We start from the raw sequence: 24465 nt of genomic DNA, 5'->3' as shown, positions 1-24465 counted from the left end.
GAGTAGGCTTCCAACTGTCACACTGGATGGGAGTCAAAGGAAGGAATGTGGGGCCCCTCCCAGCCCTAGCTGACTCCACCCCCACTACTAGTGAACACTGCCTTTAGGTAACCCTAAGAACTCCTAGCCCTGTTATATGTTAACCCTAACAAGTAAGCCTAACAAGTAACACACACAGAGATAGAGAGACTAAGACCTACCCCTTAGAGAGAAACAGCCCCTGCAAAACTCCCCTCTTGGTTTGTTTGAAGTGGAAAAGACTAGATGTTTAGAAGGGCTTGCTCAGCTTCTCTGCTGTGTCTGCTCTTCCCAGAGTTGCCTTCTAGTTGATGTCTTTCCTTTTGTCCCCCAAGGTGACTTCAGATCATAGTTTCCCATCCAATAGATACTCACAGCAGTGAGGACTCCCTCTTTGAGATGCCAGGGATGGAACTTGGAACCTTTGGCATGCAAACCTGCAGATGCTCTTCTCAGAGTGGCCCCATTCCCTATGATGACTATCTCGCGGTGCTCACGTGTAGTTACCCATTCAAATGCAACCAGGGCAGACCCTGCTTAGCAAAGGGGACTATTCATGCTTGCTACCACAGGACCAGCCCCCCTCCAGAGGTTTCCCAACTGGAGACCCACCACAGTTTGGGCACCTTGTGGCACGAGCGCAAGAATATTCGCATTCGCTTAGAAGAAGAAAAGCTCTTGACATAGTGCAGCTAGCTAGCATAACATTATGGTGGAACATGCTTGAGCAAGTGCAGCATTAATCTAGATGTCACATGTCAGCCACCCTGCGTAGATCAATGAGTCCAGATAAGATGTGCCCTTGCCTAAAATGATATAGAACTCAAAGTGATCAAGGTTGAGCGATCCAAAAGAGCACTGTGTCTCCTAAAGGCTGTTGTTTTCTCTGCCATTCTAGCTTCATACTCTCCTGAGAAAGTTTTATAACACTTCATTGGACAGACTGTATTTGGACAAGACTGAGGAGCAGGCAGATGGCTTTGATATTGTGAACTGGGTGCTCTTTCCCAACCGTTCTCAAGCTAAAGTGATAATTGGGAGTGTCAAGGAACAGGCATTCCGTGATGTGGAATTCACCATTAATCCAGAAGGCATTGTGTGGCCTAGGCTATATGAGAAGGTAGGAGAAATGATCACGTTGATCTCTTGAAACCTGTAACACTCTCATAATTTGTTGGTTATTACATATAAACTAGCTGACCCTGCACAGAGCATCTGTGCAGTTGTGTACTGAGCCTATGCCATCCCCCCCACAGCTTCCTTGCTCTCCCCCTGCAGCTCACTCTCCCCCGCAGCTCGCTTGCTCCCCCCTGCAGCTTGCTTGCCTGCTCTCCCCCCCTCAGCTCGCTCGCTCGCTCTCCCCCCTGCAGCTCTCCCTGTTGGGCGGGCCAGGGCCAGGCCATCCCATCACCGCCTCTCACCTTCTCTTCCCGGCTGGTAGGGCTTTGCCTGCCGTCTGCCATCATTTCTCCCTGCTACCACCTCCTTTTCCTGGCTGGCAGGGCTTCGCCCGCCATCCACCCACCTCTTCTGACCAGAGGGGCTTCGCCTGCCAGCCCTCCACCTCTGCATCCTGACCACTGCCATTATTTCTCTTCGCTTCAATGCTGGAACTCTTGCACGCTCTAGAGCATCTGCGTGTTAGTACTTGATTGCTCCCCTCACCTCAGAGATCTCCCCACCCTCACCTGAGCTGCACTCCTGCTCCTCCTCCTCCATCCCGTTGCTTCCATCCTCCTGACCCTTCTTGGTCGTGGCTGCAGCATTGCTGCTGCCTATTGGCCAAACTGCAGCCCCCTATCCCCAGAGACCTCCCCACCCTCACCCGAGCCCCGCTCCTGCTCCTCCCTTCAGGAGCAGCAGCAGTGGTTGACTGGGCCATTCCTCGCTGCTGCCACCACCATGGCCGCTCGTTCCCCTCAGGCCGCTGACAGGCCCAGGCCCATCCCTTGCCTGACTGCCTCCCTCTGACAATGGCCTCAGTAGCCCCAAACAGCAGCAGTGGTTGCCTGGGCCCTTCCTTGCTGCCAGTGCCGCCATGGCCACTCATTCTCCTGTCAGGCTGCTGACAAGCTCAGGCCCGTCCCTTGCCCTTCCTTCTGTCTCTCTTCCCCCTCCCTTCTTTTTCTCTCTCTCTCTCCTCCACTCGCTCTTCTCCACTCTTTCTTCCCCCTCCCTTCATGTTTTTTCTCCCTCCCTCCCTGAGTTAACAGATTTTGTTCATTTACACAGCGGCATCCTCCTTCTCCTGAAGGGGCTCTTTCCTCCCTCAGGACCTGCCTTTTTGCAGACCTCTGCCTGCTGTCCTTTTATATCCAGAACATCTTCCGACCAGTATCAGCTGCATTCCAACTGACCTTAACCATCACAGGCCCCTCCTCCCTATCTGCATAGGGAATCCCCACTGCCCAATCACCATGGTGCTTCTGCTCTCACAGGCTCCTTCTCCCTATCTGCACATGGAATCCCCACTGCCCAATCAGGTGCTTCTGCTTGCAAACTCAGCCAATCACCTCCTTCCTACCATGTTGCCACGCATGGCCCGTCTAGAAGAAATAAGTATATAGATAGATAGTAGAAAGGATATGATCCCTGTTCAATTCTTTTACAGAATATTAACACAGCAAATTTGGTTACGAATGCAGTTAAACCAACTTAGTAGAGAATACCATGTGTGTAGAGATGGGAAGACCGCACTCATTCTTGATGATGAAGCTGTCAGGGCCATGTCTTCAGAGGCATCTGTTGGGCCACTGTGTGAACAAGGTTCTGGACTAGATAGGCCTTGGACCTGATTCAGCAGGGCTGAACTTATTTTTTTTTAAAATCAAAATCCTGTGACAAAACGGATGTTCTCTGGGTTGGGGTTATCTAGTTTGATCAGGTCACTGAGGCAGAAACCTGCCCCCCGCCATTTCCTCCACACCAGTGGGCTTGGGTATTTACCCAAGCCTGCCAGCATTGAAGAAAACAGAAAGAGCAGAACAGCAGGGCAAAAGTAGAAAACATAAAGGTGTTCTTTTTGGGGAGTGGTTGGTTGGGTGGGTGGGAAGCAGAAAGCAAAAAAGTCAGGACAAAATGCAGGGAGAAAGGCTGCCAGAAAGCAGAAAGGAAGGGCAAAAGGCAGAAAGAGGGACAGAAGGGAGAAAGCAGGGATTGCATCTCCCCTCCCACCAAACAAACAAGCAAGTAAAAAATCAGGATTACTAGCAGCCAGGGAATCCTCCAAAGCAGGGAGCTTCCTCCAGCCCCTCTTCCTCTACCTGCAACTTCCTCTTTTGTTCTTACTGGCTGCAACAGCTGCCACTCAAGCTGCTCTAGCCGATCGGATTCCTAGGGGGCTCCTCCTGGCCCTGCCCCCAGGAAGAAGGGGAAATTGTATTAAAAATATACTCCCTGGAGCAACCAAGAAGTTCATTTTTAACCCATTATTTTAGTTCTTCCTGGGGCAGTGCCAGCAGGAGCCCCCTAGGAATCAGATTGGCCGGAGCAGCTAGAGTAGCAGCTATTCCGCCCAGTAAGACCAAAACAAGTTACAGACAGGGGAGGAGGGGCTGGAAGAAGCTCCCTGCTCTGAAGGTGTCCCTCACTGCTGGTAAGTCTGAGCCTTTAGCTTGTTTATTTTTGTTTGGAGGGGCACTGCCCCTCCTGCCCTTACTGACCAGCCACCACTGCTTATATTTTAAACGTATTTAGATATATCAGCTCACCGTCAATGCAGTCGCGCAAGAGAGCTGATCCGCTCCAGCAGAAAGTTGTGCAAACACAGTTTGGCAACAGGATGCCCATTATTTCCAGTGGGCATCCTGTTGCACAACTGTGTTTGCACACCCTTCCACCAGAGTGGAACAGCACTCACGCACAACTGCATCAGTGGTGGTTATAGATGTGCCACAGCACGAGCAGTGCTCCTACCACCCACGTTTCATTGTGTGTTATGTGAGCCATTAACTGTCATCAAACTTTTCCTCAATTTCATCACATTGTAAACTAGGGAGGTTTACAATATAAAGGCAAGAAACAGTGGCTCACTTATTCTGCAATGTTATTAAGGCAGAACAAGAGCTGTGTCCTTGCAAGAGGTTGCTTCAGAGCTCAACCAAAGTAATGCTGAGCAGCCAAATGTGTGCACAGGGAGAGGGGGGAGCAATTTTTGCTGATCTCCCCTCCCTCCAAAAGTGCATTTTGGCTGCCAGGAACACGTCCTTGAGAGCTGCACAGCCATCAGGGACATGTTTCTAGCAGTCAAATACAGCTACACCTACACATACAGAGCAAGGCTGCACGAGCCCAGCAAGAGAGCAGCTTAACGGAACTTTCCTGATAACTGCAGCAGGGAAGCAGCAATTTTGGACGCCCTCCCCTTCCCCGGGAAGCCCTTTGTGCCACCTGAAGATATGTCCCTGAGCATTGTGCAGCCCTTGGGTGGCTCAGAAAACTTCCTGGGCGTGGGAAGGGTGTCAAAAATTGCCACTGCATCAGTGCAGCATCTTTAGAACCATTCAGGAACTGCCTTTGCAAATTTTTCTGCAACTGCATAACAGCAGTGCGCAGTGCCCCCACCATGGTTCTGGAAACACCTGCAGGACATTGTAACATAGGTTGGCTTGTCATTATGACTGCTGAATCTCATGTATACACTCCGGATTTCCCCCTCCTTGGTCGGCGGTTCGTTGAATTCTCTGCCTCGTAGTCCAAGTTGCTCCCAGAAAGTGTTTAAATGAACTGCTGACTGGGGTGAGGAGACTGGGCAGTGGGGCTGAATAGCCCCATCCTGGCACAGACTATGCCCTATGCATCCAACATGGAGATAGGGGAGTGGCCACTAGGCATCCTTCCCATCCAACGTTTCATTGAAACACTGGCTGGCTCTGTTTTTTGCCTCTCTGCCTTGCTAAAAGCAGAGAGGCCCAAGCCAGCCACCATTTCAATGAAACTCTGGCTAGGAAGGAGAGGGGGCACTTCATGCTCCCAGCTGGTGAACTTGCTGGCTGGGTGCGGGAAGGTCGGGAGCAAAGGGTTGCCCTGGGCGAAGGGGTGCCTGGGTGGCTTTCCAGACCCTGGTGGCCAAGGGAAGCTCATCCCCCTCTGATCAATTGTCCTCACGTCCCTGGGTGGGTGGGACGCAAACTGTTAGCATGGTTTCGTTATTAGAAATGAATCATACTGCTCACCATGTCTTTAAAGTTGTTAAAAAAATATCATTTTTATATACCAGCCAATATAAAATCTCTGGGTGCTTTACAAATTTAAACACAACAATTAAAACCTTAAATCACTTAAAACAAAGCTAAAATAACCATCTATGAAACTCTAAAACAGTATAAACCAGATAAATTAAGTATGTTTTGAAAAGTCACTAAGAAACAGTCAGAGGTGGGGAGGTTCTCGTTTCATTTGGGAGTGTGTCCCAGAGCCTGGGGGCAACCCTAGAAAAAGCCCAGTTTGAGGTCACCTCCAAACGAGCCGGTTGTAACTGCAACCTGACTCCCCCGGTGATCATAAGATACAGTGGGGTTCATGAAGACGACGACACTGTCTTAAATCCCCTGGGCCCAAGCCGTTCAAGGCTTTATAGGTAATAACCAGCATGTTGTAGTTTGCCCAGAAACATTTTGGGGCTATTCTCACAATCGGGAAAAATCGGGCTAGGAAAGCCTAGCCCAATTTTTCCCAGTCGTGAGAACCACTGGGCTCGGCTGTGAGCCCGGTGGTTCTCGAGCAGGTAACCCGCTCCTGTAGCCCTCCTCTTAGCCCGGGTTTGCGGAGCGAGTGCTCCGCAAACCCGGGCTATCTGGTCATGAGTAACTGTGGTGCAGTTCTGTGTCATGGCTACTCGCGAGTAGACCCCCGGAGGGGAGGTGAAAAGTCACCTCCCAGCTCCGGGGGTCTCCCCAGTATGCCCTGTGCACTCATGCAGGGCATACTGGGGCTTCTGGGGGCCACGTGGCCCCCGAGCTCCCCAGCCCCCGCCGGCTCCGTCACGGAGCCGGCAATCGTGTGAGCGGCTGATCTGCCCGCCCATGGCTTCCTCCCCGCTCACCCAAAGAAACCGGGTCTCACTGATCGTGAGAATAAATTTGTTCAAAGCTTCAGTCATGGAAAGAAACAAATGGAGAAGTTAAAGTTCAAAAATAAAATGAGGTTTATTGAAGGGTTCGGGGGGTTCAGGAAGAGAAAATAATGGTTAATGAGCAATAATGGTAAACTAACAAGATTAGCAAGATCAACAAGTTACAAAGGACTATATTACAGCCCACAAAGAGGCAATTTGGCTTGAGTTTCTGAACTATGGTCACTCAAGGCTGACAAAAAAGAAACGGACAGTTTGGGATTTTAGGAGAAGGAGGAAACGGAGTAAGAGGTTTGAGAACAGGGGTTAGATATTACTTCGATCTTTTCCAGAGGGATGCTGCGAACCCTTGCAGTTTGGTCATTCCCGAGAAGTTTCTCTCCTCCGGGGTAGGCAGGATGGTGGGAGCGGGAACACAGGGACCAGGTAGAGGTCCAGGAGCCAGGAAAAAAAAAATGCACTAGAATCTCACAGCCAGGAGTGCTTTACAGACTGGGTTAGGAATAAAGACCGATCTGGAGGTGAAAAGGAAAGCAGGAGCAAGGGTCAAGGCAGGGCAAGATGAGGGTGTCTGTGCCAGAATGTAGTAAAAGGTTGGTGGATCCAAGGAGGAAATACCTGATGAATCTGGGGTAGAGATGGTGTCTTGGTCTCTTATAGGAAAATTCTTGCCCAAGGGCATAAAGCTGATTGCACCTTGATAATGTGGACAATAAGGACAACGGACAGGACACAACATTGTCCTATTCAAAAGTGAAGAGTGGACCTCTCCTTGAACAAATGCTGGGAAAGGTCTGAAAGACCCGTGTAGGGAGAAACGAAATGGACACATCAAAGTTTATCTCTCGTGTCTGTTAGAATATCTGAGAGTAACTAAAAAGGCTAGCTTCCTGTGTCTGGAGCCAACCATTAACATACTCATTAGCAGAGGAGACACTAGGGCTATTCTCACAATCAACAAGAATCGGGCTAGGAGAGCCTAGCCTGATTTTTGTCGATCGTGAGAACCACCGGGCTCGGCTGCAAGCCTTGTGGTTCTAGAGCGGGTAACCCGCTCAAGAACCCGTGGCATAAATCCAGGTTTGTTGAGTGAGCACTCCGCAAACCTGGTTTTAACAATCATGAGTAGCCACGGCACGGTTTCGTGCCACGCCTACTCATGAGGAGACCCTCGGAGGGGAGGCGAAAAGCCGCCTACCGGCTCCGGGGGTCTCGCCAGCATGCCCTGCGTGCTTGTGCAGGGCATGCTGGAGTTTGCAGGGGCCGATCGGCCTCCACTCCCCCCACCCCCCACCCCCCACCGGCTCCATCACGGAGCCGGCAATTGTGTGAGCGGCTGATCCGGCCACCCAGGACTCCTCCCCACTCACCCAAAGTAACCGGGTCTCACTGATCGTGAGACCCAGCTCGATCTGATACTCTCTTATTGCTCCTTCCGAGGAGGTGCTATCTTGTCCTGATCCACTGTGCCAACATAGGGGAAATATTTGGCCAATTCTTTAAAAGTATGGTGCTTGATTAGATCACGTCTACTCCGGCTTCCCACCTGTAAGTAATCAGGGGGTGACAAGCATGGGGTCCTGCAGTCCTGGACTTTGAACCTGAGCTATGAGTTTTTTCTCCCAGGCTATGTGCCAAAATGACATGCCCTTTGAGTTAGCCACAGGTGAAACAAAATGGAGATCTCATGATTTCTGGATCCTATGGGATCCATAGTGCTAAGCTCTCCCTGCTCACCCTTACAAAGCAGGTCTCAATGATTGTGACACCCACCTCCGTGTGGGTTAGGAAAAGAAAGCAGCCCTCCAAACCAGCCAATTCATGGAGCCCCCCCCAAATGTGTACTCAACCCCCCAAGTGATGACCAGTGGAAGCCCACACTGTTCTCTGGGCGGGGGGCAGGAGAAATGCCACCCAAAGGTTGAGTGAGGAACTGGGCAGGCACAAGCCTTGAGCTGTGTGTTTGTTCTACCCACCCAGTCCCTTCAACCAATCAAATCGCCACCCCCTACTCATGCTTCAGTTAAGGCTGGGTGGGGCAACTCTGTTGCGCTCAGGACAAGCAACATTTTCCCTGATGTCCCTTCTCTTTATGGTTAGACTGTGCCTCGTGCCAGGTGCACCGAAAGCTGTCAACCTGGATACATGAAGATGATACAGGAAGGACAACCACCTTGCTGCTATGCTTGTTCTCCATGTGCAGAAGAGACAATCTCCACTCAGGAAGGTAAGTGACTCCATAGGAAAGAGGCAATGATTGACTCACACACTTTGCTGGAAGACGCTTAGACACTTTTGAACTTAGACTCACTTGGCTTCTGTAATTTTTATCTCCATAATTAATGCCCATAAACCCTTTTTATTCCATCCTCCACTCTGCTCTGTCTGTGATTGGGGCAGACACAACCATGAAGAAGTGGGTCTGCCTCTTTTACATAAATATAAATATCAGTCTTCAATAATCATTTCCAGAGTGGTATACAAATAGTAACATACCATTAATAATATATCAAGGATATATGAAGAAGAGCAGCTGGTAAGATGACACCCAGTGGATCAAAGTATCGCTTAGCACCCCCTCACACCCCCTGTACAGGGAACGGAGAGTCTAGGGGATCCTCCAGATGCTGATATATTCTAATATTGGTTTAAATTGCTACGAAAAATAAAATGGGGAATCCACACTAGAATGGCGGTTGTGTTATATTCTTAGCACCACCTGATGGCAATCAGTGAAACAACCATAAAACAGCCATCATTTTCAAATTAGGAGTATGGGAAAAGATGGTTACCTCTGTGTCCCATTTTTTTCAGGACAGGAGGAGGAGGGATTGTTGCATCTTCTCCACTTCTCCACTATAACGCCCCCCTCTCTCTCTCTCTTTCCTCACTTCTGCTGCTACTATTTATATAGTGCTTTTCAACCAAATGTTCACAGAGTGATTTACATACAACATTGTTCACTGACTCCAAAGGGCTCACTGAGGTAATTCGCACGATCGGCCAAAATTGGGCTAAGTGAGCCTAGCCCGATTTTGGCCAAGCGTGAGAACCACCAGGCTCGCAGGTGCACCCAGTTTCTCCCAAGTGGGTGACCCGCTTCTGCAGCCCTCCCCTTAAACGGGGTTAGCAGCGTGTGCACTCCGCTAACCCCGTTTATTGGATCGTGTATTGCTGTGGTGTGGCTCCGCGCCACGGCAACACACAAGGCAACCCCCGACTGGGAGGCTGCAAGCAGCCTCCTGGGCTCGGGGGTCTCTCCAGGATGTCCCGTGCACCCACGCAGGGCATCCTGGAATTTCCAGGGGCTGCATGGACCCTGATCCCTGCCGTCTCCGTGACAGAGCTGGCACTCATTTGGGCGGCCGATCCGGCCACCAAGGACTGCAGGACTGATTGTCTGTGGGGAGAGCGGGCTAAGCCCACTCTCCCCACTAACCTCCTTACGGCGAGTCTCATTGATGGTGAGACTCGCCTCACTGTCTAAAAAGAAACACAAGGTAGACACCAGCAACAGCAACAGGAGGGATTCTGTGCTGGGGTTGGATAGGGCCAGTTGCTCTCCCCCTGCTAAATATAAGAGAATCACCGCTTTGAAAGATCAATTATGCATTACCAGCACCACCACTCCTTGCTCATTTAGCAGGGGTCAGCTATTCTGTCAGCTTCCTTTGTCAGCTACTGTGCTAACTGGAGCTTGTGTCGGTCAGGTTTTGCTATGTGCTCTGTGAAGCTTGAGGCATAAACCTTCCTCTTAGTTGCCCTCCTTTTTGGCCATCCTGCCATCAAGTTGGACCCTTACTTGATTGCTGATGACTATTTGTTTCATACTTGCTAATTCCCCACAAATGTGATTGGTTTTGTGATATGTTGGCCAATTCCCTAAATGATTAAATTGTTTTTCAATAATCAATCTCCTTGACCACAGTACCTTTGACCACAGTGCCTTTAAAAAGTGCATCTCAATCCTATGTCCTGGGTGAGTAAGTGGGTTGGGTTCTGAGGCAGCCGCATGTGGCCAATTCCTAAAGATCGCAATCTTTTAAAATGGCCAGGCATGTATACTGTGTGTTCATGAGCACATGTCCCAATGGGGGCGTCAGCTCCATTCACTGCCAAACACACATTTTAAGAAATGGAATCAAATGCAAAGTATTATGGATACAAGCTAGAGCCTGATGATTCTGATCACCTCTCTTGTTTCAGATGCAGACCATTGCCAGAAGTGTCCTGAAGATCAGTATCCAAACAAGGACCGAGATCTATGTGTCCCCAAAGTGAAAACCTTCTTGTCCTATGAAGAACCTATGGGGATCATCCTAACTTCCTTTGCCTTATATTTGTCCGTCACCACAGCTTTTGTGTTAGGCATCTTCATTAAATACATAGACACTCCAGTAGTCAAAGCCAACAACCGGGACCTCTCCTTCATTCTCCTGGTTTCCCTCTTGCTTTCTTTTGTATCCTCTTTTCTGTTCATTGGTCAGCCTGGGAAGATGACCTGCCTTCTCCGACAAACAGCCTTCAGCATTATTTTCTCAGTTGCTGTCTCTTCTTTGTTGGCAAAAACCATCACTGTGGTGGTCGCATTCATGGCCACCAAACCAGGGGGAAAGACGAGGAGATGGCTGGGGAAGCATTTGTCCATCTCCATTGTCTTTTGCTGTTCTAGTGTTCAGCTTGGCATTTGCACCGTCTGCCTGGGGATCTCTCCACCCTTCCCGGACTCTGACATGCACTCTCAGCTTGGACAGATTATCTTGCAATGTAATGAAGGGCCTGCTGCCATTTTTTATACTGCCCTTGGCTACATGGGGTTCCTGGCTGCCATCTGTTTCACAGTGGCTTTCCCTGCCAGAAAGCTGCCTGGGGCCTTCAATGAAGCCAAGCTGATCACCTTCAGCATGCTGGTCTTTTGCAGTGTCTGGGTGTCCTTTGTGCCCGCCTATCTGAGCACAAAGGGGAAATACATGGTGGCCGTTCAGGTCTTCTCCATCTTGGCCTCCAGTGCTGGGTTACTGGGCTGCATCTTTCTTCCCAAATGCTACATTATTATGTTGAGACCTGATCTGAATTCAAGGGAACATCTAAAGTCAAAAACTAAGGATGACATCTGATCCTACTAGCATCTGGTCCCCACTAGAAATACCTTTCCCACCACAGCTTCTGATGGTGACGGATGATTCTTTGGAATGGATCTGGAACCTGTTGCTTTCCAGGTTTGGGGTCTGATCCAGAAATACAAAGAGGTTTCCATTGGAAGGAGGGCAAGCCATGTTGCCTGTATCCATCCTACCTTTAACGCTTGGAATTAAAAACAAACTAACCCAAAAAACTCTTTCTCCTCATGAGATGACGTTTCTGTTATAACAGGTACAGCAATAGCAAATGTAGAAAACGAGGCTATTCTCACGATCACCCAAAAGTGGGCTAAGGGAGCGTAGTCCACTTTTGGGCAGTCTTGTGCTGCAATGGGAGCCGTGCGTCTCCTGGCAGCTAGCCCTCAAAAATACCCCTCCCCTAAGATGAGGTTAACGAAGTGAGCCCTCTGTTAACCACATCTTTTTGCTTGTGTGTTGCTGCGGTGCGCGGTGACACACAAGTAGACCCCCAACCGGGAGGTTGCAAGTGCCCCCGATCCCCACAGCCACCCCAGCTCTATGACGGAGCCAGCAGTCGTGTGGGTGGCCGATCCGGCCGCCCAGGGCTGCCTTCCGATCATTTGCTGGGAGAGCGGGCTAAGCCCACTCTCTCCGCAAACCCCCTTCCGGCGAGTCTCACTGATCATGAGACTCGCCTCAATAGCAAGTTGTTATGAGATTGGTGACAATTTGTTCATTGCAACTCGTTAATGATCAGTTATGCAGAATCCAAGATTTTTGCTTTCAGGAGGTTTACTCACTGCAGGTGGCTCCTTGATGAACAAGTCATGGAACAGGTTTGTAGTGAACGGCCCCTCCCTCCCCTAAAGAGTGAACCAGAAGTGAACCCTGTCTTGACTGACAGGCAGTGACTTCTAGGGATTAGCCATTCAGCACACGTTGGGCAGGACCTAGAGAGCTTTGTGGCAGGAAGAAAAGGGGTTCTTTGTTCTCAGTTGGAGCCAGGCAGGGCTAACAGCAGGTTGGCTGGCCAGGGAATGGCTGCAACCAGGAGGACTGCAATCCTGGGAAGTTAGGATTGCAGGTGACTGAAATTTCTTTCATGAATTTGGTGAGTTCAGGAAGGAAGCCAGGTCTTTGGCTTTGGGGAAAGGTTTAGTCTAGGGAAGAGTTTATTAGTTAGCCCACTTTTAGACTTCTTATTTTATTTTGTTTTGCCTTGCATGAACTTGCAACTGTTTTACTGTGTTATATCTGTAATGTAACAAGCTAAGAGAAACAGAGCTGGTGCCATTCCAGCAGGGCATTGCAAAAGTCTCTGTAAACTCTCAAAAGGGGCTTTTTTTGTATTTTCTTACATCTATGTTCTTTGCAACTGGGTAACTACGATTTTTAAAGTGGACCGTTTCAATATCATCTGAGGGTGCTTTCTGAAGTATTCTTGTAGTTACTGAGTGTTTCTTTTACCTGAAACTGTAAGCTGAGAAAGCCTTAGACGGAAGCAGTTTGTAGTACTTTAAATAAAGCTTGTTTTCCTTTTTTTTAATCTTTGAAATTTTGATAAGCCTCTGAGTGGATTTTTAACTCAGGAAAGGAGGGTTGAAAGGGTTTGACTCTGATGCAACACACATCTCAAGTTTGATTGCTAGCAACTCTACCAAGTTATCTCATCACTTGATTGTTATGGTTATTATTATTGTTAAAAGTTAATAAAAATTTGAACTCAGAAAAAGTTATCTCATCACTTGTAGGCTGCACGTGTAAGGTTTTTTTTTTGGTGTTTTGTTTTTTTTAAACTTTCCATTGGTAAAGAGAAGTCTGATTGCTAGCAACTCTACCAAGCTATCTCATCCCTTGTAGGCTGCATGTGTAAGGGTTTTTTTGGGTAGTTTTAAAAAAACTTTCCATTGGTAAAGAGAAGGAGAGTTCCCTGGAATTTCGCCCACAACAGGGGGGGATTAAACTCTGTTAAAAAGTGGGTGTGGTGGCAACAATTTTGCGACTAAAGGAACAGTTTAAGTTTAAAGGAACAACCTTTGTGGGTGAAAGTAAGAGAGAGGATGATGCAGCATTTTTCTTCCCCTCACGTGGGCTTACTTTGAAACAAAGGCTGGGTTAAATCCACTACAAGGTTAAAAACCTTCTCTGTTTCAGCACTTCCTTTCATGGTCCACACACAGATGTCATACTTCCCAGAAAGCTTCAGCTAGTGGACTGCTCCCTTTCACTTTTTCTACATTAAGGTGGGTGGTGGGTGGGGTTAGTTGGTCCCATTGTCATTTAAAAAGTTTTCAACTCAAAGATATCTTCTCTAGGGATGTGCAAACCGGCTTGACCTTGAGCCAGTTCATCACTGAGGTCTTGCGGACCACCCTGGTCCAGCTTGAGGTTGTACTGACCCCCCACCGGCCAGCCCAGGTCAGGTTTAGGGGTTTTATAGTAATTTTTTTAAACAACTCAACACCTCTGGGAGGTGCTGATGTGGCCATGGGGAGACTGGAGGTTCCCCCTTCCCCTGCTGGCCTCCCTCATGTCTACCCTGGGCTGTTCTGGCCTTTTCTGGCATGGCGGTGGCCATTTTGGAAACAGGCCATGGAAAGCCAGGGGGAGGCTGGTGGGGGTGGGATTGCCGGAGTCCCTCCCATGGCTATAGCAACTCCCCTGCCCTAGCCGAGGCAGTGAGTTGTAATTCCCCCCCCCCAAAAGCTGTAGAACCCCTGAACCGGCTTGAATTTGAGCTGAGCTGGGCGGGGTCTGTTTGCGGGGCAAAACGAAATATGCCCAGTTCAGTTTGGTTCAGACTTGAACTGAACTGGGCAAACTGGTTTTGTGCACACCCTAATCTTCTCAAGTGTGTTTCCAGGTCCAATTCAAGGTGCTAGTTTTGACCTTTAAAGCCCTCAACGGTTTGGGCCCGGGACACCTGATGGACCACCTTCTCCCAAGGGTTGCTTCCCGCTTGATAAGATCACTCTGGTCTGGGTGCCGATAATGAGGGAGGCTCAGTTGTCGTGCACACGGGATGGGGCCTTCTCTGTTGCTGCCCCCAGACTTTAGAATTTATTTTATTTATTTATTTATTTTTGCATTTATATACCGCCTTTCGTTAAAAAGATAACCCCAAGGCGGTTTACAAAAGTTTAAAACATACAATAAAAAGACAATAAAAACATCATGCTAAAAATATAAAAACATAAAAACAGGCATAAAAACAATACAATAAATAAACAAATAAAAACACAAAGAAGCTGCAGTAGAAAATGATCATGTAAAAGCCTGGGTAAAAATCCAAGTCTTTAAAAGCTTTCTAAAAGCCGTGATGGAGTCCGAGGAACGAATGGCCACTGGGAGAGCATTCCAGAGTCTGGGGGCAGCAACAGAGAAGGCCCTGTCCCGAGTGCACGACAGCCGGGCCTCCCTCATTGTCGGCACCCGGAGCAGGGCCCCCTCAGATGTCCTTGTCAAGCGGGCAGCAACCCGTGGGAGCAGGCGGTCCCTCAGATACCCCGGGCCCAAACCGTTTAGGGCTTTAAAGGTCAAAACCAGCACCTTGAATTGGACCCGGAAACGAACCGGCAGCCAGTGCAGCTCTTTCAAAATGGGGGTAATATGTTCCCAACGGGCAGCTCCGGATAAAACCCTCGCTGCCGCGTTTTGCACTAGCTGCAGTTTCCGGATATTCTTCAAGGGCAGCCCCATGTAGAGCGCGTTACAGTAATCCAGCCGCGACGTGACTAAGGCGTGGGTAACCGTGGCCAGATCTGCCTTCTCGAGAAAGGGACGCAGCTGGCGCACCAGCCGAAGCCGTGCAAAGGCACCCCTGGCCACCGCCTCCACCTGAGCTTCCAAAAGCAGAGCCGGGTCCAGTAGTACCCCCAAGCTGCGTACTTGCTCCTTCAAGGGGAGTGCAACCCCATCCAGAACCGGTAAAATCTCCTCATCCCGATTGGCTCTCCTACTGACCAATAGTACCTCCGTCTTATCCGGATTCAATTTCAGTTTGTTAGCCCACATCCAACCCATCACGGCCTCCAGCCCCCGATTCAGGACATCCACCGCCTCCCTAGGATCAGATGACAAGGAGAGATAGAGCTGAGTGTCATCCGCATATTGCTGACAACTCAGTCCAGATCCCCGGATGACCTCTCCCAGCGGCTTCATGTAGATGTTAAACAGCATGGGGGACAAGACCGATCCCTGCGGGACCCCACAGGCCAACGGCCACGGGGCCGAGCAGTAGTCCCCCAGCACCACCTTCTGAACCCTCCCTTCAAGAAAGGACCGAAACCACTGCAACACAGTGCCTCCGATTCCCATACTCGAGAGGCGGCCCAGAAGGATACCATGGTCGATGGTATCGAACGCCGCCGAGAGGTCCAGCAGAACCAACAGGGACGCACTCCCCCTGTCTAGTTCCCGGAGTAGGTCATCCACTAGGGCGACCAAGGCAGTCTCAGTCCCATACCCGGGGCGTATTGAAGCCAGATTGAAAAGCCAGATTGAAAAGGGTCCAGATAATCCGTATCATCCAAGACCCTCTGCAGCTGGGACGCCACCACACGCTCCATCACCTTGCCCAAAAAGGGGAGGTTAGACACAGGTCTATAGTTGTCCAGGTTGGAGGGATCAAGGGAGGGCTTTTTTAATAGAGGTCTTACCACCGCCTCCTTAAGGCACGATGGCATCCTGCCCTCCCTTAATGAAGCATTAACGATCGCCTCCAGCCATCTACCTGTCCCCTCCCTGGCAGCTTTTATTAGCCATGAAGGGCAAGGGTCAAGAGCGCACGAAGTCGCCCACACACTGCCCAGGATCTTGTCCACATCCTCAGGCCGCAGCAACTGAAAAGAATCCAACACAACGGGACCAGATGGTACCAAAGGCACGTCTGCTGGAACTGCCAAAACTCTGGAGTCCAGGTCAGCACGGATGCAAGCGACTTTATCTGCAAAGCGACAGGCAAACCGATCACAAAGAGCTGTAGATGGCTCCTCCCCCATTGTCCGGGGGGATGTGTGGAGCAATGTTTTCACCACACGAAACAGCTCTGTTTGTCTGCACTGAGCAGACGCAATGGAGGCGGAGAAAAAGCATTTCTTCGCCGCCCCCACCGCCACGGCATAGTCCCTAAAATGGGCTCTAGCCCGTGTTCGGTCGGATTTGTGACAACTCTTCCTCCAGCGTCGCTCCAGCCGTCGCCCGAGTTGCTTCATCGCCCTAAGCTCCGAGGAAAACCAAGGAGCCGAACGGGCTCCACCAAGGCGGAGAGGGCACTTGGGGGCAACCGTGTCAACAGCCCGGGCCATCTCTCCATTCCAGAGATCAACCAAGGCCTCGACAGGGTCACCAGCTCTGGACACTGGAAACTCCCCGAGGGCTGTCTGAAATCCAAGCGGATCCATAAGCCTCCGGGGGCGGACCATCTTAATCGGCCCACCACCCCTGCAGAGGGTAGACGGAGCAGTCAAACTAAACCCCACCAGGTGATGATCTGTCCATGACAAGGGAGTGGTCTCAAATTCCCCCATCTCCAGATCATTTATTTCCCGGTCGGCAAAAACCAGATCCAGAGTGTGTCCCGCCACGTGGGTAGGGCCCGATACCAATTGAGACAGGCCCATGGTTGCCATGGAGGCCATGAAATCCTGAGCCGCACCCACTAGGGGGGCCTCAGCGTGGACATTGAAATCCCCCAAAACAATAAGCCTGGGGGAACCCAAGGCCACCTCCGAGACCACCCCCGCCAGCTCAGGTAGGGAGACTGAAGTGCAGCGGGGTGGTCGGTACACCAGCAGAATCCCCAGCCTATCTCGGAGGCCCACCCTCAAGGACAAACACTCAAAATTCTGAGATTGCCTGATCGGGCACCTGGAAACGGGAAGAGTCTCACGAAAGATGACTGCAACGCCTCCTCCCCGACCCTCGAGGCGGGGCTGCTGCACGATCTGGAAACCTGGAGGACAAAGCTGAGAGAGACCAACCCCGCCCAGCGGATCCAACCAGGTCTCCGTCACGCATACCAGGTCAGCACGCTCATCCACAATCAGATCGTGGAGAAGAGATGTTTTTGTGTTAACTGACCTGGCATTCAGCAGCAACACCCTAATCCTCGAAGGAGTGTTCCCAGAGCTCCCTAGGGTCAGAGGGTTGGGAGAAGGGCCGGAAAAAGGAACAGGCCTCAATTGCCTGGACTGATTTCCCCTGTAATGGCCTGCCGAACTCCCACCGCCATACCTCCCTCTGCCCGCTACCCGTGATATTGCCGCCCCCACTCCAGACCCACTTTTTCGCTCCCCCAGGCACATCTCCCCAGAATAAACCACCACGGCTTCTTGGCTTAATAAAAAACCAAGACCAGACTTGCGTGATCTCCTGCTAGCTTCTTGACTGTGGGAAGACAGATCTTCAGGGCAGAAGGAAAAGATCTCCAGGGCCCCAGGCAGCTCACCCCACGGCTGAGAGCCACAAGGACGAGAGCCCTTGTGCTCTCGCCAAGCGGCTCACGCCCCTGGCCCAGCCTGAGCTTTAAAGCAGCAGAGTCAGCCCCATAGATGGAACACACCTGAAGAAAGGTAGGGCAGAAGCAGAAACACAGTCACTGCCAGCCCAAGATCTTCCCTCTTCCCTTCTTCAGGCCCTGGCCCAGCCTGAGCTTTAAAGCAGCAGAGTCAGCCCCATAGATGGAACACACCTGAAGAAAGGTAGGGCAGAAGCAGAAACACAGTCACTGCCAGCCCAAGATCTTCCCTCTTCCCTTCTTCAGGCCCTGGCCCAGCCTGAGCTTTAAAGCAGCAGAGTCAGCCCCATAGATTGAACACACCTGAAGAAAGGTAGGGCAGAAGCAGAAACACAGTCACTGCCAGCCCAAGATCTTCCCTCTTCCATTCTTTGCTCTCCCAGTGCTCATCCGCTCCTTGGACTCCATCACAGGTTTTAGAAAGTTTGCTAAATCTTGGCTTTTTATCTAGGCCTTTACATGATCGTTCTATTGCTGCTTCTGTGTCTTTTTATCTGTGTACAGTTTTTATGTTTGTATTTTATATATTTTAAATCAGATTTGTTTTCATATTTTTAGCTTAATACTTTTAACTGTCATTTTTATTCTATGTGTTTTAGCTTTTGTAAACCGCATTGGGATTGTTTTTAATGAAAGGCGGTATAGACATTTAACAATAAAATAAAATAAAATAAAACTTCTTTATGGAGCTGCTATTTGGATCGAGTGTCTTTAGATCTGAATCACATGCAAATTAGCTTTGTACAAGCTCTATTACATATCCCAAACTGTGTTTCCAGTGCGGCTGTCTCACTGAAGACAGGACAGTAAGGTCAGAGCTTGGCTGGTTGCCTTTACATTTGGCCCAAAGTGTATATCTTTAGGACAGCTGTTGGATTATTGTCCCATCTTCCTGTTGATGGCCGTAATAGCTCCCAGGCAATTCTGATAGCCCAAAGAGCTGGCAGTATTGGACTGGCATCTGCTTTCTTCCTTAAGATGCAGTATAACTCTGTAGTAGCTTTAATAAGGCAAAGAAGGTAGGAGGAGAGCTGGTCTTGTGGTAGCAAGCATAACTTGTCCCCTTAGCTAAGCAGGTTCCCTCCAAGTTAATATGAATGGGAGACTATGTGTGTGAGCACTGTAAGATATTCTTAGGGGATGGAGCTGCACTGGAAGAGCATCTTCTTGCTTGCATGCAGAAGGTTACAAGTTTCCTCCCTGGCTTCTCCAGGATAGGGCTGAGAGAGATTCTATGGACTGAATCATAGTCGGACTCAGTATATGGCAGCTTATTGTGTTCCTAAGTTGGGATATATCCCTTCAGTACTTCTCTGCATATGCTCAACATGCTGTTCACTAGATTATTTTGGCATCAGTGGAGTTGTTGGAAAACCAAATTGCATCCTGTGTTTCAATAAAATGACTCATTTTATGTAATAAATTTACATCAAACATGGGTTGTATGGTACCTAAAGAAAGATACTTTTGATACAAAGGAACTGATTTTGGTGCTATCAATCAATCAATCAATCAATCAAACATATTTATATACTACCCCAAACTTGCATCCCCTGAGAGGAAGGCAAGAAAAGAGAAATCCACTCCAATCAATCTGAATTTGAATCAAATTCAAATCAATTTGAGTTCAAACCCATTTAATAGAGTGGATATTTGCTTGAAAATTCAAATTTGCCCAAAGTAGATTCGATTTTGGTAGAATTTGACCGAATGAACTGTGGGTGAATTTGAATCAGTTCGAGTGAATCTCCACTCTATTCAATGGTTTCAAATTCAAATGGTTAAAAATGTGATTCAAATCTATTGGAGCAAATTTCGTGTACATCCCGAATTTTGGGTGCCTTGTTCAAGGCAGAAAGATGGTATAAAATGCCAGAAATAAGGAAGGAAGTAAAAGGTCTGGCCCATTTGGATTATAACTGAGATGCTGTCATGTTCTTCATTGATGGGTGAGGTAGTCTTGGGTTGTATAGTTCAGAGACATCCTAGCCATTAAGTTCCTACAACAATTAGATCTGCTAGTCTAGAAGTCTCCTGAAGACTTCAACCCAGTGTTCAGCCCAAGGTTGGGTGCTGTGTGAGAATATAAGAACAGTCCTGCTGGATTAGGCCCAAAGCTCATCTAGTCCAGCATCCTGTTTCGCACAGTGGCCCACCAGATGCCGCTGGAAGCCACAAGCAGGAGTTGAGGGCATGCCCTCTCTCCTGCTGTTACTCCTCTGCAACTGGTACTCAGAGGCATCCTGCCTTTGAGGATGGAGGTGGCCCACAGTCCTCCGACTAGTAGCCGTTGATAGACCTCTCCTCCATGAAGTTATCTAAACCCTTCTTAAAGCCATCCAGGTTGTTGGCTGTCACCACATCTTGTGGCAGAGAATTCCACAAGGTGATTATGCATTGTGTGAAAAAGTAATTCCGTTTGTTAGTCTTAGATTTCCCAGCAATCAATTTCATGGGATGACCCCTGGTTTAGTGTTATGTGAGAGGGGGGAGAATTTCTCTCTATCCACTTTCTCCACACCATGCATGATTTTATAGACCTCCATCATGTCTCCCTGCAGCCATCATTTTTCTAAACTAAAAAGCCCCAGGTGTTGTAGTCTTGCCTCATAAGAAAGGTGCTCTAGGCCCCTGATCATCTTGGTTGCCCTCTTCTGCACCTTTTCCAGATCAACAATGTCCTTTTTTAGATGAGGTGACCAGAATTGTACGCAGAATTGTACTCCAAGTTTGGTCACACCATAGTTTTTGTATAAGGGCATTATAATATTAGCCGTTTTATTTTCAATCCCCTCCCTAAAGATCCCTAGCATGGAATTGGCCTTTTTCACAGCTACCGCACATTGAGTCAACACTTTCAACGAGCTGTCCACCACGATCCCAAGATCCCTTTCCTGGTCAATCCCTGACAGTTCGGATCCCATCAGCGTATACTTGAAGTTGGGGTTTTTCATCCCAATATTCATCACTTTACACTTGCCAACATTGAACCGCATTTGCCACTTTGTCGCCCACTCCCCCAGTTTGGAGAGATCCTTTTGGAGCTCCTCACAATCTATTTTGGATTTCACTACCCGAAAGAGTTTGGTATCATCTGCAAATTTGGCCACATCGCTGCTTACTCCTGCTTCTAGATCATTTATGAATAAATTAAAAAGCACCGGTCCTGGTACAGATCCCTGGGGGAACCCACTTCTTACTTCCCTCCATTGTGAAAACTCTCCATTTATACTTACCCTCTGTTTCCTGTCTTTCAACCAGGTAGCAATCCATACCTATACTTGTCCCCTTATCCCATGACTGCTAAGTTTCCTCAGGAGTCTTTCATGAAGAATTTTGTCAAAAGCTTTTTGGAAGTCCAGGTATACTATGTCAACTGGATCACCTTGATCCACACACTTGTGGACACTCTCAAAGAACTCCAAAAGGTTGGTGAGGCAAGATTTACCTTTCTGGAAGCCATGCTGGTTCACTCCCAGCAGGGCCTGTTTTTCTATATGCTTTTTATCCTTGAGCAAACAATTCGGTAGGAGGAGGGAGAAGTGATTGTGCGGGAGACAGGAGCTGGGTAAGACAGCTTTTCCTCCTACCTTGGTTAAGTGCTGGGTAGGAAAGCTGGGTAGGATGGTGCTGTCCTACCCAGCTCCTGTCTCCCACATAATCACTTCTCCTTCCTTCAACCTAGCTGTTTGTTCCCACACAACCAAAAAGTGGGAACATGCACAGCTCCCAAACCTGGGTAGGACACCTGTTCTACCTCGTATTCGGTTGTATGAACAGCTTCATAATCATTGCTCCAGGCGTTTGCCCTTTAATAATTTTTGTTGTTTATTTATCACCCCACTTAATTCTTGGATGCTGTTCTTGTTTGTACACCGCCCGGAGTCTGTGGATTGGGCAGTATATTAAATCTCTTAATAAATAACATAAATAATTCTGGAGATTGATGCTTAAATCTCAGCTAGCCATCCAGCCGTGGTATGCTTTCATGAAATCTGCTAAGTGGGATGCCCCAGTTATTGAAAGGGTTCACCTGAACTGACTGTCTAGTTGTCAGAAGGGCAATGGTCAGCAATGTTGTCTAGTTAGTACACAGATGTTGCCACTAGTTTCCTGGCTGTGTTTCATTCAAACAAAAGTTTGGCTTTGAGTTTACTAGATTCCATTTCAATTTTGTGCATTAGGGATCAGTGACATGGGTAGGGTATGGCACTGGGGTGGTGGTAAAAGCTGGATTATAGCACCTTTTGGGGAAGCATAAGACCATCTCCTCATTTTGGAAGGCTATTCTGGAATGCACCACTGCAGGACCTTAAAGGCCAAGTTGAAGACAGATCATCCTGGAGAGACTCTATCTATGTGGTCGCTAAGAGTCGACACCAACTTGACGGCACTTAATCAATCAATCCGTCATCAATCAATCAATTCTGGAAAGGATTTTTATGCTCTTGAGTGCCACTGTTGACGTTACTCCAGTTGGTAGATTATTGAGTCTTATATCAATGAAATGACAGCTCTCTAAGCATCAAAAGCCATAGATACTCAATGCACTGCTGTCAGTGATAGCAGTGAAGCCAAAACTTCCCCTGATGCAGATAACTGAGGAACTGATATCTCAGTTTTGGCAGCTCAGGAAAGAGTGGCATTGCGGTAACTGTGAAGGTGAGCATGTGTTTCAGTCCAGTTGTAATAGCGTTATGGGTCTCTATGCTCTTTTAATTTCACGAGAACTAGGGGTCATCCAATGAAACGGAACCTCAAAATAAGGAGGTTAATGGAGCGCTCACTCCATTAACCTCATTTAAGGGGAGGGGGAATATTAGTCGGGCTAGCTGCCTCGAGAGCACTGGGCTCGCCTGCGAGCCCGGTGGTTCCCACGATCCCTGAAAAGCAGGCTAAGTTCCCTTCGCCCGCTTTCCAGTGATTGCTTTTCCAGTGATCCGGTGATCAACAGAATAGTTTCATTATGCTGAAAGCAGGCACAGCAATTCCCTTCCTATCTATACTATGCATTTGAAGGACCTGTATGTACCCAGATTCATTTTTTAAACACTCATCCTCCAGTGATTGTTGATGGGGTCTGTCTTATGTTTCTTTTTAGAATGTGAGCCCTTTGGGGACAGGGAGCCATCTTAGTTATTTATGTATGTTTATTTTTAGATTGTGAGTCCTTTGGGGAAAAGGATCCATCTTAATCAATCAATCAATCAATCAATCAATCAATCAATCAATCAATCAATTCTCTATGTAAACCACTTTAGACACTTTTGTTAAAAAGCAATATATAAATATTTGTTGTTAAATGAATCTACAGTTCTTTTTATATTAAAATGCAGTTGCACACACAAAAACATGTATAAGCGTACTGACTTCTTTACACTCATACCACATATTGTCTGAATAGGGCTTGGATGCTGATGAATTTCATCCTTCTCCACTCAGTTCTTATTTCATACATTCACACGTAATATTTGTAGTTTGGTTCTTTTGCTAATGATCCCCAGCATGCAATGTTCCTGTGGTGTACTTTTCCTCTCCAATGGAAATATATCTTGCAGTTACATTATTCCTCCCCATTAATGCATTCCAAACATTATGTATACGCATTAGCTTTTGCAATTCCAATATTACAATTCAGAGCTGCATTTGGCCAGGAAAGGCTCTTCAATTTCGTAGTTGCTCCTGGGCTGTGGAATGTGTTCTCTATAAACATTTAACAACTTTGATTGATTGATTGAGTGCTGTCAATTTGGTGTTGACTCTTAGCGACCACATAGATAGATTCTCTCCAGGATGATCTGTCTTCAAACTGGCCTTTAAGATCTCTCAGTGGTGCATTCATTGCTGTTGTGATCAGGGGCGTAGCAAGGTTGGAGTGGGCCCAGAGACGAGATTTTAAAATGCTCCCCCCCACTCAAAGTCCAGGGCCTCCACACACCCCAGGCCCCCAAGGATTTAAGTCTGATATTTCAAAATAAGTATGCTGCCTCGAAATACATTTCACTGAATACACACACGCACACGTCACAATATATAGTGATATACATTGAGTACTATACATCTGTGCTACTTTTAATGCCTAGGACACATTAGAAAGACAAATTATTAAAATGGGACCCTCGCTGCAGATTAGCAAAGGAGACTTTCAACCATGCAGTGTGAGCCTATGTTTGTTTTCTCAGAATTCTGAACAAATTCAGTCAAGTTTGATTCCAGGAGGTTTTTTTAACACATCTCTCCTCTGGAATGGAGGTGCTGCATTCACATGGCCAGATTTACCCTGAAGTCCCTGCGAGTTATTGGGGAGCAGTTCACACACAAGAAAAATAAAATAAAAGCACAAGACATGCTTCACAGTTCTCACTCAGACCTTCTGGGTTGCAAAACAACTTGAACATAAGTGTATTTATAAATGAATGAATGAATGAATAAAATAAATATAATACTGTTTGTTCCAATTGTTTTTGTAATTTTCTGCCATGAAACAAGCCACTTATAGGACTTTTTAGATAGTTTTTTTTAAAGCCAGCAAATTTTCCAAGCTGTTTTAAAATAAATATTCAGAGACTTCTCAGTCCCACCCCCCATATCAAAGCCCTATGGCAAGCAGATCCCTATATATCCGGGGGGGGGGGGGAGAAGGTAACCACAAAAAGGAGTTCACACTCTACCTGGCAAATGCTGGGCTGGGTTGGGCAGGGCAGCAAGGGGTCTTCTGCTGCAGAGAGCAGTGTTGGCCACTCTGACTGCCTCCT

The 24465-nt window shown here is 48.1% G+C and overlaps 1 protein-coding gene across 1 annotated transcript in view; it reads left to right on the top strand.

Moving 5' to 3' along the window:
• LOC128343867 (vomeronasal type-2 receptor 26-like) overlaps positions 1-24465 on the top strand; it is a 68247-nt gene that overhangs the window by 16318 nt on the left and 27464 nt on the right. The window contains exon 3 of the mRNA XM_053293303.1: positions 8192-8318. Within this exon, the coding sequence (XP_053149278.1) occupies positions 8192-8318 (127 nt within the window). The remainder of the gene's footprint in view (positions 1-8191; positions 8319-24465) is intronic.

This window comes from Hemicordylus capensis, chromosome 2 (assembly GCF_027244095.1).
Source record: "Hemicordylus capensis ecotype Gifberg chromosome 2, rHemCap1.1.pri, whole genome shotgun sequence".
Taxonomy (NCBI): Eukaryota; Metazoa; Chordata; class Lepidosauria; order Squamata; family Cordylidae; genus Hemicordylus; species Hemicordylus capensis.
This window is presented reverse-complemented; position numbering and strand designations above follow the sequence as displayed.